General features: G+C 36.1%; 1 protein-coding gene across 1 annotated transcript in view; it reads right to left on the bottom strand.

The window, feature by feature from the left end:
- PKHD1 (PKHD1 ciliary IPT domain containing fibrocystin/polyductin) overlaps nt 1–17,070 on the bottom strand; it is a 432,943-nt gene that overhangs the window by 122,809 nt on the left and 293,064 nt on the right. Inside the window, 2 exon segments of the mRNA XM_036869192.1 lie at nt 8,916–9,003; nt 11,494–11,607. Of these exon segments, the coding sequence (XP_036725087.1) occupies nt 8,916–9,003; nt 11,494–11,607 (202 nt within the window).

Here is a 17,070-nt window from a genome sequence, read left to right as displayed (position 1 = left end):
GTCTGTCGATAGGCATTTAGGTTGCTTCCATGACCTGGCTATTGTAAATAGTGCTGCAGTGAACATTGGCAAAGCTACAGTAATCAAGACGATATGGTACTGGCACAAAAACAGAAATACAGATCAATGGAACAGGATAGAAAGCCCACAGCTAAACCCACGCACCTATGGTCAACTAATCTATGACAAAGGAGGCAAGGATATACAACGGAGAAAAGACAGTCTCTTCAATAAGTGGTGCTGGGAAAACTGGACAGCTACATGTAGAAGAATGAAATTAGAACACTCCCTAACACCGTACACAAAAACAAACTCAAAATGGATTAAAGACCTAAATGTAAGACCGGACACTATAAAACTCTTAGAGGAAAACATAGGAAGAACACTCTGATATAAATCACAGCAAGATCTTTTTTGACCCACCTCCTAGAGCAATGGAAATAAAAAAAATAAACAAATGGGACCTAATGAAACTTAAAAGCTTTTGCACAGCAAAGGAAACTGTAAACAAGATGAAAAGACAACCTCAGATTGTGAGAAAATATTTGCAAATGAATCAACAGACAAAGGATTAATCTCCAAAATATATAAACAGCTCATGCAGCTCAATATTAAAAAAACAAACAATCCAATCCAAAAATGGGCAGAAGACCTAAATAGACATTTCTCCAAAGAAGACATACAGATGGACAAGAGGCACATGAAAAGCTGCTCAACATCACTAATCATTAGAGAAATGCAAATCAAAACTACAATGCGGTACCACCTCACACGGGTTAGAATGGGCATCGTTAGAAAATCTACAAACAACAACTGCTGGAGAGGGTGTGGAGAAAAGGGAACCCTCTTGCACTGTTGGTGGGAATGTAAATTGATACAGCCACTATGGAGAACAGTATGGAGGTTCCTCAAAAAACTAAAAATAGAACTACCACATGACCCAGCAATCCCACTACTGGGCATATACCTAGAGAAAACCATAATTCAAAAAGACAAATACTGCAATGTTTTAACAGTTAATCTCTCTGCTTCCACCTTTGTCCTCCTAACAGTCAATTGCCCACACAGCGTAAATCAGATTCAAACATAAATTGGACCATATCCTGTTTAAAATCTTCCCAGACCAGGATAAAATCTGAAAACTTTATCATAGGATTGAAAAAGTAACAATTTAACTTCAAAGAGCACATGGTCTCCCTAAAAAGACTCACAGTAAAACATACTTAATGGATAAAAAAACGAATTTCTTTTCATCTAGGTATAACCTCCTTTGACTTATCTGTAATCCAAAAATCCAACATTTTTATTCATCAGTCTCCCCAAAAGTCAACTGAAGCAAGCAACAGCAAAGAGTAATTTAATTTAGAGAGAAATTGATATAATAATATATAACAAAAGAAACTAATTTTTTTTTTCAAATATCTGGCTAAGCTTACTTTGGTTGGTAGTGTAAGAAATGAGCCTAAGTTTATAAAGTTAAAGTTTATAAAGTCTAAGTTTATAGAATGAAAATTTTCCTCTGAAGATTTCACTGTAACATCCTTCATAAAATAAATACATTATATACAAATAAATTCAGATCAACAATTCTGGTAGAAAGAATTCTTGGTGAAAGTTCATAAAGGGGTCCAAGTAAAATCTGTCCCCATAACAGTATATTAGAAAGACTTACTAAACTGGCTTTTGATGGAAGAAAGACTGTAGATCAATGTTTAAAGAAACAGTTTGAATAAGGTCTGTAGTTCGGTTAATACTGTATTAATATCAACTTGCCAGATTTGATAAAGTCTATGGTTATGTAAGATACCACCAGGTAATGCCAAGTCAAGGGTACATGGGCACTCTGTACTATTTTTGCAACTTCTTGTGAGTCTTAAATTATGTTACAAATTTTTAAAAGGTTAAAAAAAGAAATTATCCATAAAATGAATACACTGTGATAATTATGTATCATTCATATAAACTCATTAAAGTACTCCTCATCAGGACTGATACTAAATAATTTTGGTTTTAATATGATTTTGTTTTTAATATTTGCAGTATGTAGAACACAAACAGTGGAATCAGACCCACTGTGGTAAAAATTCAGCCTCAGGAATTCTAGCTGTATGGCCTTGGAAATTTTACTTACCTTCTCCAGCCTCAGTTTTTATATCTGTAAAATGAAGATAATAATACCTAACTTATAGCACTGAGAGATTTAAGTGAGATAATGTATATAAAATGCTTGGTAGATGCCTGACACAGAGTGAGCCCACATGATAAGAACTCAGTAAGTGGCAGCTAGTTAATTACTATCGATAGTTTTAATTAATAAAATTGAGTTTCTTTCAAAATAGCCTGTAGCTCAGATTCTGAATGAGGTTTTTAACACATTCTTATAAGAAAAATCCATTCATATGGCTCCTGCCAAATTCCAACTTGCTAACCTGATAATAATGAAAGATTCTTATTGATCCCTGTTGGAAATGCCTCCCTCACAAATCCTTTTGGGGATCAGAAAAGCACTTCAAACTCAACCTGACCAAATCTGAACTCATAATCTTTTCCCACAAATTTAGTCCTCCTCTAGTGAATGGTGCCACCATCCATCTACGTAAACCAGAACCAAGAAAGCACCTCACACCCGATTCATCCAAGAGATTCTATCTCCTGTCTACATATCTGCCCACTTCTCTCCATTGCCACTTCAGCTCCTGACCACAAGTTACACTATCTCTTGCTTGCACCTCCTAAATGATATCCCTAGATCCATTTTTGACTCCTCCTATAGTCTGCATTATAGCTAGAAAGACTTTTTTTTTTAAACTTCCATCCCTTTTTTTTTTTTTTATTTTTACTTATTTATTTATTTATTTATGGCTGTGTTGGGTCTTCATTTCTGTGCGAGGGCTTTCTCTAGTTGCCGCAAGTGTGGGCCACTCTTCATCGCGGTGCGTGGGCCTCTCACTATCGCGGCCTCTCTTGTTGCAGAGCACAGGCTCCAGACGCGCAGGCTCAGTAGTTGTGGCTCATGGGCCTAGCTGCTCCGCGGCATGTGGGATCTTCCCAGACCAGGGCTCGAACCCGTGTCCCCTGCATTGGCAGGCAGATTCTCAACCACTGCGCCACCAGGGAAGCCCCAGATTATTTTTTAAGATATAAAAATGTGATTATCGGTGCTACCTCCCACCCATATTACCCCCTTAGAAACCTAAAACAGCTGCACAATGTTCAGGAGGCCAAACACTAAAATTCTTGACATCACCAATGAATATGGCCCTGACCCATAACTACCCCTTGGAACCCTATCATCATGGCTTGGTCTGTTCTCTCTTTGTCAGCCATCCTGGCATTCTTTCAAGTCCCTCGTGTTCTCCATTCTTTCTCCCAGCACAGAATCACCTCATGGGTCTCTGTTTCTCAATCACCTGTGCTGTGTCCTCCTCTATCAACTTCTAAAAAATTAGACTGTCCCCAATCTCATTTCCAGGCTCCAGTTTTCTCCTCTACCTATTGATAGTCTTCTTATCAATAACATCATCCACTTCCAGGATGACTCCCTGCCATTGTCTCCCTGAGCCCTAAGTTATGTGTTAAATTACCTTCTTCACATCTCTACTTGGTGTCTCCAACTCAGCACATCCCTACTATCGTCCACCCTGACAAGCCTGTTCCTCTCCCAGTCTCCCCATCTCAGTGCGTGCTTCCACCACCCACCAGGTTGGTCAATCAAAAACCTGAAGGACTCCCCTCACCTCAACATTCAATTCATGAGCAAGTCCAGACAGCATCATTTCTTCTCTCGATCTCCACTGCCTCTAGTCCTAGCCATTACAATTTTTGACCTTGACTGACCTCCTGATACCCCAGCTTCTGCTCTTGTCTCCATGATCCATCATCTACATAGCAGCCAGAGTGATTTTCAAAACCTAAATCAGACTCCACCAATTCCCCTGCATAAAACCTTTCAGTGATTTTCCCTTTGACCTCTCACACCTAAACAAGGTACCATGTGACTTGGCATCTGTCATGTCATGCAACTCTACCTACTGCTCACTCTGGTCCAGCTAGAGTGACCACCTTTCTGTTCCCCGAGCCCCAAAGGCCACCTCAGAGACACAGCTGGATGTCCGTCCTTCACTGAGAACTCTTGTCCGTTCTCACCAAACAGGAGGATCCCTCCTACCATTCATATCTCAGCTTAAATTTCCCTTCTCCAGAAAGATCTTCCTTGTCCATTCAATATAAAAGGGTACACCTCATACCCCCCCGCCCCAGCTATCTTGGATCATACCACCCTATTTATTTCCTTTTTTTTTTTTTTTTTTAACATCTTTACTGGAGTATAATTGCTTTACAATGGTGTGTTAGTTTCTGCTTTATAACAAAGTGAATCAGTTATACATATACATACATCCCCATATCTCTTCCCTCTTGTGTCTCCCTCCCTCCCACCCTCCCTATCCCACCCCTCTAGGTGGTCACAAAGCACTGAGCTGATCTCCCTGTGCTATGCGGCTGCTTCCCACTAGCTATCTGTTTTCCATTTGGTAGTGTATATATGTCCATGCCACTCTCTCACTTTGTCCCAGCTTACCCTTCCCCCTCCCCGTATCCTCAAGTCTATTCTCTAGTAGGTCTGTGTCTTTATTCCCGTCTTGCCCCTAGGTTCTTCAGGACCCTTTTTTTTTTTTGATTCCACATATATGTGTTAGCATACGGTATTTGTTTTTCTCTTTCTAACTTACTTCACTCTGTATGACAGACTCTAGGTCCATCCACCTCACTACAAATAACTCAATTTCGTTTCTCTTTATGGCTGAGTAATATTCCATTGTATATATGTGCCACATCTTCTTTATCCATTCATCTGTCAATGGACACTTAGGTTGCTTCCATGTCTTGGCTATTGTAAATAGAGCTGCAATGAACATTTTGGTACATGACTCTTTTTGAATTATGGTTTTCTCAGGGTATATGCCCAGTAGTGGGATTGCTGGGTCATATGGTAGTTCTATTTATAGAAGAAAGAGTATCCTTATAGTCTTAATTTACTGTTTATTCCAAGAATGCAAACTGAATTTTACTAAACGCATTTCTGTTTTGTATCAAACTGAACACGTTCTTAGGCTTTATATTTTTTGTTTAGGTAAATTATATTAACTAATTATTTCATTTTGAACCATCCTTCTTTACTTGAATAAATCACACTCTTTTTTAAAAAAATAAATTACTGGATTTCATTTGTTGCTGTTTTATTTAGGGTATGACTTGGATGTTGCCTCAGTTTTCTTTTTTTGAGTTACCTTTAGCAGCTGTTTTATAAATTACCTTATGCTTGCTTGCTAAAACAAATTGGAAAGCTTCAAATATTTTCCTATGCTATGGAATAGATTGTACAACACAATAAATGTCTGATGACTAAATTAATGGCTAGAAAAACGACATAAATTTACTTGAGCCAAATGTATTCTTGGGAATAAATTTGTGAAAACTTTATGTCTTGCTGTTATTGGTTCTTTCAGTTTTATTCTTCTTTAGCCGATTATGATCATTTATATTTCTTTTTTAAAAATTTATTCATTTATTTATTTATTTTTGGCAGTGTTGGGTCTTTGTTGTTGTGCGCGGGCTTTCTCTAGTTGTGGCGAGTGGGGGCTCCTCTTTGTTGTGGTGCATTGGCTTTTCATTGTGGTGGCTTCTCTTGTTGTGGAGCATGGGTTCTAGGCATGTGGGCTTCAGTAGTTGTGGCACGTGGGCTCAGTAGTTGTGGCTCACGGGCTCTAGAGCACAGGCTCAGTAGTTGTGGTGCACAGGCTTAGTTGCTCCGTGGCATGTGGGATCTTTCTGGACCAGGGCTCGAACCCATGTCCCCTGCATTGGCAGGTGGATTCTTAACCACTGCACCACCAGGGAAGTCCCAATCATTTATATTTCTATATATAATTTTTTAATTTCAGAATGACACTATATAGATATACACATTTTTAGATTACAATTTTAATCTCTTTGATATCTATTATAGTTGAATCCCCATTTCTGAATTACATTTTGTTTTCTTTGTATGGTTAGTTATTAGAGATTAAACCAGTACCTCTAAAAAAAAAATCAAGTCTATTAATTTCCTACTTTGTAATTCATCAATTTCTGCCTTTATCAGGTACGGATTGATTTCATTAGATTTGTTGGTTATTTTGTTTCTGATTTCTTACATTGACAACTTAGTTTATTTTGTACTTTCGTATTCAGCAATGAAAGCATTTAATGTGATGACACATATGGCCATCTCTCATGCAATACTCTCATTACTGTTATTTTCCAAGTAGTCTATTGATAAAGGTTTGCTCTCCTCTTAGATACAAAAGTTATGTAGGAGAGGGTTTATCTTTTTTTTCTTCCATCTTGCAAGAGATTAAGGTTGTTGGCTAAAATTTTGTTTTAATCTCCATGTTTATTTTATTGTGATTATATTGTATCAATATATAATTTCTGTTTATTAAAATTTATTAAGGTTTTTAATTATATATATTGGAGCAAAGATATATTATACATATATACAAATTAAATTGCATTTACTATATTGGTTATATTTCTTAATATTTTCTTTATAATTTTAATCTAAAGTTTAAAAACTGAAAGAGGTAAGTAAATTTCATTACTTTCATTACTATTTTTGTTCCTGTTAATTTCCTCTCATATTTTTTACAGATTTACTTTATATATTTCTATATTATGTTATCTGGTATAAAACTTTCCTTACTACTGGGGTCTCACTGAAGACTGAAACCTTTATTAATATAAAATGTATTTATTTTGATTTTTTACTTTTCTTGTGAATAATTTTGAAGTTCTTGCTTCCATTTTATTTTTATTTTAAGGATTCATTTTGTCCAATATTTAACTAAACATTTTTCTGAACTGGTTTGTTTTCCTCTGATAAAAAAAGTTATGATTACATTTTTATTCATTACTAATTTTTTTTTCTATATAAGATCATTTTTAACAAGCATATTTTCTTTTTATAATTGGCAGATTTATTCTTAGTTTCTTACTTTTATTGTCATTTTGTACCTTTTTTGTTGTTTTAGTTCTCTTACTATTTCATGGTCTTCTCTGTATTTCACCCTTTATTTTATAGTTTCTTTCATTCTTTTTTCTCTCTGGTGATTTGGAAGGTATATGACCTATTTTAAATTCTGTTAGAATTAACTCATATTTACATATTTACTTCCTATGGCTCTTTATGCTCCATCTCCAGTTTCCTGTGGCTATAGTCCCCAATTGCAAACCTAGATTTTTATTTGAGAATTATAACCTGTGATGGTTAGTTTATGTGTCAACTTGGTTAGGCTATAGTAGCCAGGTATCAATCAAACAGGAAGCTTAGTGTTGCTGTGAGGGTATTTTGCAAATGTGGTTAACATCTACAATCAGGTGACTTTAAGTGAAGGAGATGGCCCTCGATAATGTGGGTGAGCCTCATCAATCAGTTGGAAGACCTTAAAAGCAAAATTGAAGTTTCCCTGAAAAAGAAGAAATTCTACTTCAAGATTACAGTATCAGATGCTGCTCAAGTCTTTGCATCCTGCCAGCCTGCCCTACAAAATTTTGAACTTATAGCTCTCCTAAGCATATGAGCTAATTCCTTGAAACATATCTCTTTATATATAATATATACTGTATATAATATATATACACACATACATATATAACCTACTATTATATATATTTTATAGAAACAGAACCCTGACTAATACATTAACTTTCAGATTTTATGTAGTTTCTTTTATAAGAGCAATTAGAATTTGTCTTATTTTAATAACCATAGTTACAGTATTATGTTTAACTTATTCCAATGCTTGCCTTTGATATCTATACTTTATCTACCTTTATACAATTCCTGAATTTTATTTGTATTCTTAAATTTTAGACTCAGTTTAATCTCTTTATTATAACACATTTTTGAATTTTTTTCAGTTCTTGCAAAGCAAAAGAAATCTTTTGTTTGCATTCACATGTGAACAGCATTTTAGCAGGGTCTATGTTTACAAGCCAAGCCTTTGCTTATAAACTTTTTTCCCCTAAACATTTATAGATTTTGCACCACTATCTTCCTACATTTGATGTTGTAGAAAATTCTAATGTTATCAAGCTTTATGTCCCTGTTTTTCTTTTACTTTTTCACTTTTTTTCTTGTACTGTGAGGATATGTATCTATCATTATTCTCGATGTTATTCAAATTAAATAGAAATAATCCCAGGTTTGTTATGTGTATTTTAGTTAAGATTTAATTATTCTTTGTGTTGTCATTATTCTGGACTCATTAAAAAGAGCAGTTATCAAAATGCGCTTTGTATTTTCTGTTCTCTATTTCTAATACCTTCTCTTTTATTATTTTTATCTCTTGATTTTGTCTTCTTCATTCATGTAGACTCCATCAATTTCTTCATGTTGCCTGCTCACTTTGACGCAGTGGTGATTTCATTCTTTACTGCCTCCAATGCATTATTAAATTCTATTACTGCAATTTAAATTCCGTAAGATTCTTTATATGCTTCATCTCACCCTTATTTTATTTCTGTCTATCTCTTCACCAGCTATCATTTCTATTCAGACATTGTGGTCCCTCCTTATATTTCATCTATTATCTCATAGAATTCATATTTTTAAAGATTTATTGACAGCAGAAAACATGTATGATCTAAAATTTACTCCTTAAATAAATTATATCCCCCCTGCCTTTAGCTTGTTTTGTTCTTCTTCCATTATGTTACAGAGAATATTTTAAATTCCTTCTAGCCTTTTATTTTTCTATTTATTCATTCTTGAATTATGATCCTTAATCTAAAATTTAATTTCATATTGTAACAAAACCTCCAGCAGAAGCAAACCCAACCAAAAACTACATTCCTAAGTTACTCTCATTCCTTACCTCTCATTGCCTGAGGCAATGTCAGCCCCAAGATGTGTCCAGGATTTCTTAGGATAAGCACTATGAAGCTGAACTTTCCCAAACACCCCTGAAAATAAAAGGAGCAACAGTTGGATAGGAAAATCCTTCCAAGAAATTAAGGCCACATAAGCAAAACTCATTAGAGAGCTTATTGTGCAAGATACATGACATAGAAACTATATATGAAGATGTCCACCTTATCAGAAAAAGAACACTTAACATCTCACTTGGCTATGAAACATTTTTATTCTCTCAAAAGCTATAGAGAAATGAATGCTACACCACATCTAGTAATCCAAGAGCTGGGAAATAGACCACTCTAATGGTCTATTCCCAGCTAACTAGTTAGATTTCTACCAGTAAGTGACTCCAAACCATTTGCAATTCTGTTGGAAGTTAACTGGTTTTGATATTTTGGGTTATACAGTACACTTTCCAAAGGCAAGGTAATTTTGTTTCCTGAGGAAAGAGATTTGCGGCTATTAGCTTTGTTTTCCATAGCTGGACCTCAGATATTTTTGTATTACAGATATCAAAGGATAAATCTCTAGCTCCTTTGTTCAAAATATGATTTACTTCAGACTCATAAATTAAAGTCCTACCAGGGACATGCTTGATGCAGTCCAGTTTTATTCCTTCAGGTCTTTCCTCTTACACATTTTATTGCCATTTAAAATCACATGAAGCAAAATTCCTCATATTCTAGTGGTCTAAACATGTTTTGAGCATGAACCCAAGCAGTAACAAAATTATGATCATGCACACCTAACACATGTCTGTTTGTAGATAAATAACCATATATACAAATGAATATATTCATACATGTTTGAATAAAAGTTCTAATATTTTCTTCCTGTACCCAAATGGATTGATTGTCTTCATACCCCTGGATTAGTGCACCCCCATTTTATTGCAAATCACTAATCTTGAAATCTAAAGATTTCACAAATTTTAGCAGAAAATGTATAAGGGAAGTAAAAACCAGTAAGGTACAAATAATATGCCTTGGGTTTTCATCCAATGTGAACTAAAAAAGCTCAGTTAATTAGAAGCTAACCAAGTGTTTAAGTCAACATCCATAATTTTACCATACTCCAATTCAGCAAAAATTCAGAAGATAATAAAACTAAAATAAGGATTAGTGGAAATGGAAAAAATACTCCCACTTTTAGGACATGACCTGGAATCAATCTTTCACAATAATAATATCATCATCATCATCAAAAAATTAATCACTATTAGCTAAGTAAGCTAGACAGGAGAGTAACATGGAATAATTTAGAGAAATTTCCAACTACAAAGATTTTAACAAAAACCAGTTTATTTTCTTTAATTTACCAGAAAGCAGATTTCTTGATCATTCCCAATCACCAAAGGTTAACTGTAAAATGACACCATTTCTTAATTGTTTCAAGGAGATTATAATACTTGAAGAGATTAAAATATGTTATTTACTTATGATGTCACCAAATTTTAAGCATGCAGTGACAAACATTTCATTCCTTTTTCAATTTAGTATCAGAGAAATTTTTAGAAACACTTGTTTGGCAATACAGCTGGCATTGGGGATCAAGACAGGCACCCTCATATGCTCCTAACACAAAGTCTAGTTCAACATGGCACTCCCTGGAACAGAGTGGACACCACAGGCAAAAAGAGTCCATGTTCCTGCTGTGATCCATCTAGTTTGTCAACTTGAAAAAAGTAAAATATTCCTTAACCTCATATTCTTAAAAAGATAAAATAAATAGCATATATGAAAAATCATTTGAAAACAATAAAGCACTATCAAAGTATTATATGGCAATGGCTATACTTTATGAGACTAGGTTACCAAACTTCAAAACATCCTAACATGATTGTTTTTACTGAGTGACTGAAATCTCATAAAATTAGGATTACCATACAAAGAAAATTTTAAAATGCTGGAAATCTATAAAAAGCCTCTTATACCTTTCTCTTAAAAGTAAGTTATTGCGTGGCCCTTACATCATAGTTATACAAGTCCAGTCCTAGTTTCTGTGCTCTTCTGTGCTTTAAAACAGGATTTGAATTGGGAGATTGGGATTAACATGTATACACTGATGTGTATAAAATGGATGACTAATAAGAAATAAATACATAAATAAATAAACATTAAAATAAAATAAAATAAAACAGGATTTGGTACTGTGGCAGTATCAAAGGAAGAAACTGCCAACAGTAAATGTTTCTTTGTAATCTATAGATCTATCAGTTTAAAAAATATATCAATAACCACATAGTATTTAAGTTGATAACACAGACTCTTCATCCAGCCTTTGGTGTGTGACCAATCTGGATATGAATCTAAGTTCTGACAGTATAAAACTGTGTGGCTTTCTGCATATTGTTCATCATCTCTGAGTCTTAGTTTTGACATCTGTAAAATGTATACTCCTTACAGGAGAGCTGGTAAGTGAAATAATAAATTCTCTAGAAGAGTGTCTGGAATTTAGTAGGTGTTCCATGAATGGTACTTCCCTATCAGAAATACACACACATTTCATTTTTAATAAAAACTGCATTATATTCTTACCAATTGTTCCTGGGTCAATACGAATTCCGATGAAACGGTCACAAAAGACTCCCTCTGAAGCTCTAAGGAGAATCAGAAGCTTTTTTTCTTTTTCTAAGGGATTTTCTAAAGTACCTGTTTACAAGAAAAGTATATCATGTAAATTAATTTGAAATTTAAGGAGGGAGAGGGAAATTGTGATGTAATTTTGAGAATGCAAAGTAGATGCTATAAAGTAGACTAGATGGAGAAATCCAGTGTTCATAGATGAAAAAAGAAAAGGTGGAAAAATGAGATGCAGTAAACTTCTCTGAGGGAGATTGGATTACTGTTCAGCAAATATTCACTCTTCTTAGGGCAGAGTATCCTTTCCTGACCTACTAATATTGAGCCTGGACACATGACTTGTTTGGCCCAATGAAATTCAGGTAGAAGTGACAGTAATGCCAATTCCGAGTTGATGCTTTAAGATGCTTGGCAAGTTTCACCAGATCACTTGCAATAATGTTCCCTGCCATGAAAGGAGAATTCCTTCAATAACCTCTAGGACCTGGATGAAGAGACGTACACAGCAGACCCGAATAGAACCCATGAGCTGGAATCAAGTCAAACCAAGTCTGGCATCAATATTTGTTGTTGTGAGCCGCTGAGACTTGGTGATTCTTTGTTACACAACATTATTACAGCAAAACCTGATTGATACACTGTCTACGGCTGGATCCCCACATTGCTCTACATGCATTTTAGCATTTAATCTTCACAACACATCTGAGAAGTAAATATGATTCTTATCTCAGTGTTAAATATTCATACAGAATGAGGCTAAGGGGTTAAGGGACTCGTCCAAATTTATCCAACTAGTAAGTAACAGTCTGAATTTGAACAATGGTCTGTTTATGTTGTGTTTTATTAAACAAGTAATAGGTTATTTTCTAAGCCTAAATTCTTTTAGCAGTAAAGGGACACAACCTTCAAGCTGTGATACTCAAATAGCAGTTGGGAATTACTTTTGACCTTAATCTGTTGATGTAAACAGCAGACTTTGGTCACCTTCACAGTATGAGAATAATTTGGGGAAGTTACTAAGATTGTGTTTCTGAGTATGGACCTAGCAAAGATTATTTTCTTCAGAAAATGTATCTTAGAGTACATAAAATATTACAAAGCATTAGATTTTTTAAGAAGCAACTAGTGAGAAGATTGTCTCCAAACTATATACTGGATCGGAGAAGTTGACAAAACACATCTGCTATCAAACATGCCTTTCCACTTAGAAATTCCTGAAAATATAACCCAAAATGAGGTTGCCAAATATGGTACAATGAAGTAAATGGAAACTTAAAATTGCCTGCTTGTGCTTTTGGCTAAGTGGTCTTTCAGGGGCATAAAATCATTTTCCCCAGTTGGCACCCCATATATACCTGGTTAGCCAAAGGCTCGGTGTGAGTTTCCAGCTTGCTGCATACCTAGCTCTATAGTTCAGCCTGCACAGCCATTGGTCTACAGGGACTGTTGAAAGTAAGACTCAGAGGGGTAAGTAAATTTCCCTGGAGTCACACAGTAGGCCAAGGGGCATGCAAGGATTGGACCCCACAGCGTGTGCTTTCCCAATAAAACGCTAAGGTACACAGTGGCTACACGTAGGTAACGCCAATCCTCAGCTGAGTGACTAACATATCCTCTTAGCCAAAACAAAGATGTGTGACAGCAGAAAGAAGGGATGTGGGGAGGAGCAGCATGTTGAGAAAGTGGGCGTGGTATAGCTCTTGTCTGGCCAGTAAGCCGTTTTCCAACTGTGGTTTCATTTATTTCACGGAGCGTAGTTTAGATTCTTGGGGGAAAATGGTCTAGCACTAAACAGATACCAGAGAGAAAAAAAGTAGGACAGTTTTTGCCCTAGAGAAATGTACGCAGAGTCCCACGAAAAGAGTTCAGTGTTCCTCTAAAATCAGAGATTAAATCAATTATGCAACCCAAAACGGCAGCACATGTGGAGCTTTCACAGAAAGTCTGGGCAAAATTAGTCAGCCTGCCGTGATCTTTTGGTATCTGAAATGACCAGAGTTTGTATTCTTTTTTGTGATGTGGGGGAAGGGAAAGATGGAGAATAGGGACGGAGCAGAAAGAAGGCAAGAGTGACCTAAGAGAAGGAAATAGATACTATTTTAACATGAAAATGCAGTGCTTCTCAAATGTGTGAAAGCTGGTAAATGGAAAGCCTTAAAGTCCGAACTCCTCATTTTATTCTCAAATATAGCACTCGAAAGGTGAGGTGCTCTCACCAGCTTGGGCTTTGTCCCTAAATGAGAGGAGCCACCGCTAAGAGAAGGCTCATGGGATCATGCAGTTCTTCTCTGATTTTCCTTTTTAAAGCTGCTTCAAGCTGCTCTAAACTGTAACAAAAGGCACTTTCAACCTGGATGAATGCAGATACTCATAATGGAGGGGAAATCCTTGTCGTCATGTTGCCGAGACATGCCAGGTGTTTTTGCATATATGATTTCATTTAATTCTCACAACCCTGTGAAGGATATTGTTGAGGCTCTCACAAGGAAACGGAGACAGAGAGAGGTTAAAGAACCTGTCAGAAATTACACAGCTAAAAAGTGGGGAAGCTGGGCTTAGACTTAAAAGCCCCATCCGAGGACACATGGACGTAGCGGAACAGGAAAGAAGTAAACGGAAGTTGTCACAACTTAGGATGATGGTGGGCAACGGAGGGGAAACAGAATACGTTCCAGATGCTAAAATCACCTGGGGAGATGGAAGGAAAATAAGTTCTGGTATATAAAAGATAATGGTTATAATGATTTGAGGAATATGGTACAAATGGATTCCATGAACTTCAAAGGTAAGAAAGAGGGAAAAGGACTTTATATGATTTTATTAACTGAACTTCTTTGATGGAATCAAATATAAACCTAGTTTACATTTAAGTCCACTCTTTTAGCACGACTCCCCACAGCTTGTGACTAAGCCAGCCCACACTGAATTATTTACCTCCACCCTCCTCTGTGCCCATGAGATTCCCCAGGCTTTTATATGCCTACTTTCATCCTGTCTAACTCCTAATCATCCCTCAAAACTTGGCTCCACTATAATTTATTTCTAAAAGCCTCCTCTGACCTAGAGCTAGATGCCCCCTTTTGTGCATAAAAATGTCCGCACCTCTTGCTGCAGTAAGTCTTCTTCGAGGAATTTGTCCTAAAGAAATAGTATAGAACACGGGCAACGGTTAATGCTCAAAGTTCTCCACTGCAGTGCTACCTATTTACAATAGCGGACATCGGAAAACTCTTTGAAATAGCAAGTGATTGGGAACATCTTTGTGCATTTAGAACTCCTTCCTTCCCCACCACCTGCGCCCTGGTTTCCTTGCCATGCTTGAGAGCTGAGCCACCTAAACCGAGTCCCCAAACAAGAGCAAACCCAGCTCAGAGGCCACCTCCTCTGGGAGCCTTCCTTGTCAACTATGTCTGTGTTACGTAGCCCTCTGTGGGCTACCACACAGGCCATGCTTGACCTCAGTGCTTCAAAACTGTACTGTAAGTGTCTTTTATCAGACTGCCTCCTCTTTACAGTACACTCCCTGAGAGAAGGAGCTGTGTCTTTCCAGCAAAGTTCACATCTATTTTGTCCCCAAAATGGTGAACTAGGTAATTTTAACCAGTCCTCTTGCAGAAAACAATTAGAAATAAAGAGGGATACTCCACAGTAAAAAAGACACCGATGTTATAAGAACAGTAAGTATGTATGTGCCTAGCATCATAGCTTCAGAATAAAGCAAAAATGAGCAGATATACCAAAAGTAACAGTGGCAAGTTAAATAAACAAGAAAATAGTAAGGATGCAACAGTTTTGACTAATACAATTAGCAAATAACATAATATGTGTAGATGCAAAACTAGACTCACAAAGAATACATATTCTTTTCAAGCTTGCATAAAACATTCACAAATATTGGTCATATGATGACCCTAAAGCAAATTTAGCAAACTTAGAAGAATTAAAACCATATCACATATATTCGCCTACCATAGTTCAATCAAAATGTACAATTCATCTTGGGAAAGGTCTATAAACTGAATTGTATTAAATAAAGGTTTTCCAATTATCTAGAGTTTCCATTAAGAGAGTGAAAAAGCAAGCCACAGAGTGGGCAAAGGTATTTGTAACACATATAACCAACAAAAGGTACATTCCAAAGTATATAAATGACTTCAACAAATCAATATAAAAAAGATAATTCATCATTTTAAAAGTGCAGGGCAGGAATAAAGATGTAGACATGGAGAGTAGACTTGAGGACACAGGATGGGAGGGGGAAGCTGGGGCGAAGTGAGAGTAGCGACGACATATATACACTACCGAATGTAAAATAGTTAGCTAGTGGGAAGCAGCAGCATAGCACAGGGATATGAGCTCGGTGCTTTGCGATGACCTAGAGGGGTAGGATATGGAGGATGGGAGGGAGGCTCAAGAGGGAGGGGACATGGGGACATATGTATGCATATGGCTGATTCACTTTGGTGTACAACAGAAACTCACACAGCATCGTGAAGCAATTATACACCAATAAAGATCTATTAAAAAAAAAAAAAGGGGCAAGAGAACAGCTACTTCACAAAACAAGATACCAAATAGAAAATAAAAATTTTTAAAGTGCTCAAATCACATTAAAAATTAGAGATATGCAAATTAAAACAATCATGAGATCCCACTACATACCCACTAGAATGGATTCTTATTTAGTTGAACTTGTACTTTTTACTTTGCAAACTTTTCTGAACGTGTGTGTCATATTTCATAATAAACTGTTATGTTTCAAGGACACTCATCAATACGTACTTGTTCATCGATAGAATGGAAACTGATCAAAATTATGTTTGTTTTTCTGCTTCTCTAACGCATTAAATTGTTTTACAGCTTTAATGAGGTATAACTGATGTATAAAAAAACTGCATAAAAAAAACTGCATATATTTAATAAATATTGACCAAAATTTTAGACTCATCTCCCTAATAAACTTTTTGTCGGGTCCTGTTCACTGAATCCAAAACAACAAATTGTGTTTCTAAATAATCTGTATTTCCCTCCAAGTTAACCTTGAAATTCCATAAATATCATGATTGCCCATAAAAGACAGATTAAGAAATTGCCCCCAATATCAATTTTACACATTTTCTCCTGCCCTCAGAACTAAGTTTTGCGTTGATGACTTTGGAAGCTGAGCTTCCAATTGAAGCATGACTATTTTTCTCATGTCTTGCTGTAGCTATTTTCTTCAGAGTAGAGCCTCCAGAACATTCTGGACAAATAGTGATAAATCAATTAAATTGTGAAGCCTGTTTTATTCTGAATTAGCTTTTAATTCTCAGTGTATACCTGACCCACTTAGCCCTAAAACACCCCTCCTCAAGAAAATCAATCCCATGTGAAAAAAGAAAAAACAATGGAGGGTGGAAGGGCTTTCAGCCCAATGAAATGACATGGTTATAAGAATAACCAGTAGACATTATCAAATGATAATCTCCAGCCCCTCAGAGAGTGATTTTATTCAAGCTGACAAATTTCTATCATTGATGAGGAGGGCTCTCA

Source organism: Balaenoptera musculus, chromosome 11 (genome assembly GCF_009873245.2).
Source record: "Balaenoptera musculus isolate JJ_BM4_2016_0621 chromosome 11, mBalMus1.pri.v3, whole genome shotgun sequence".
NCBI lineage: Eukaryota > Metazoa > Chordata > Mammalia > Artiodactyla > Balaenopteridae > Balaenoptera > Balaenoptera musculus.
Note: the sequence above shows the minus strand (reverse complement) of the source record. Positions and strands in the feature narration are given on the sequence as shown.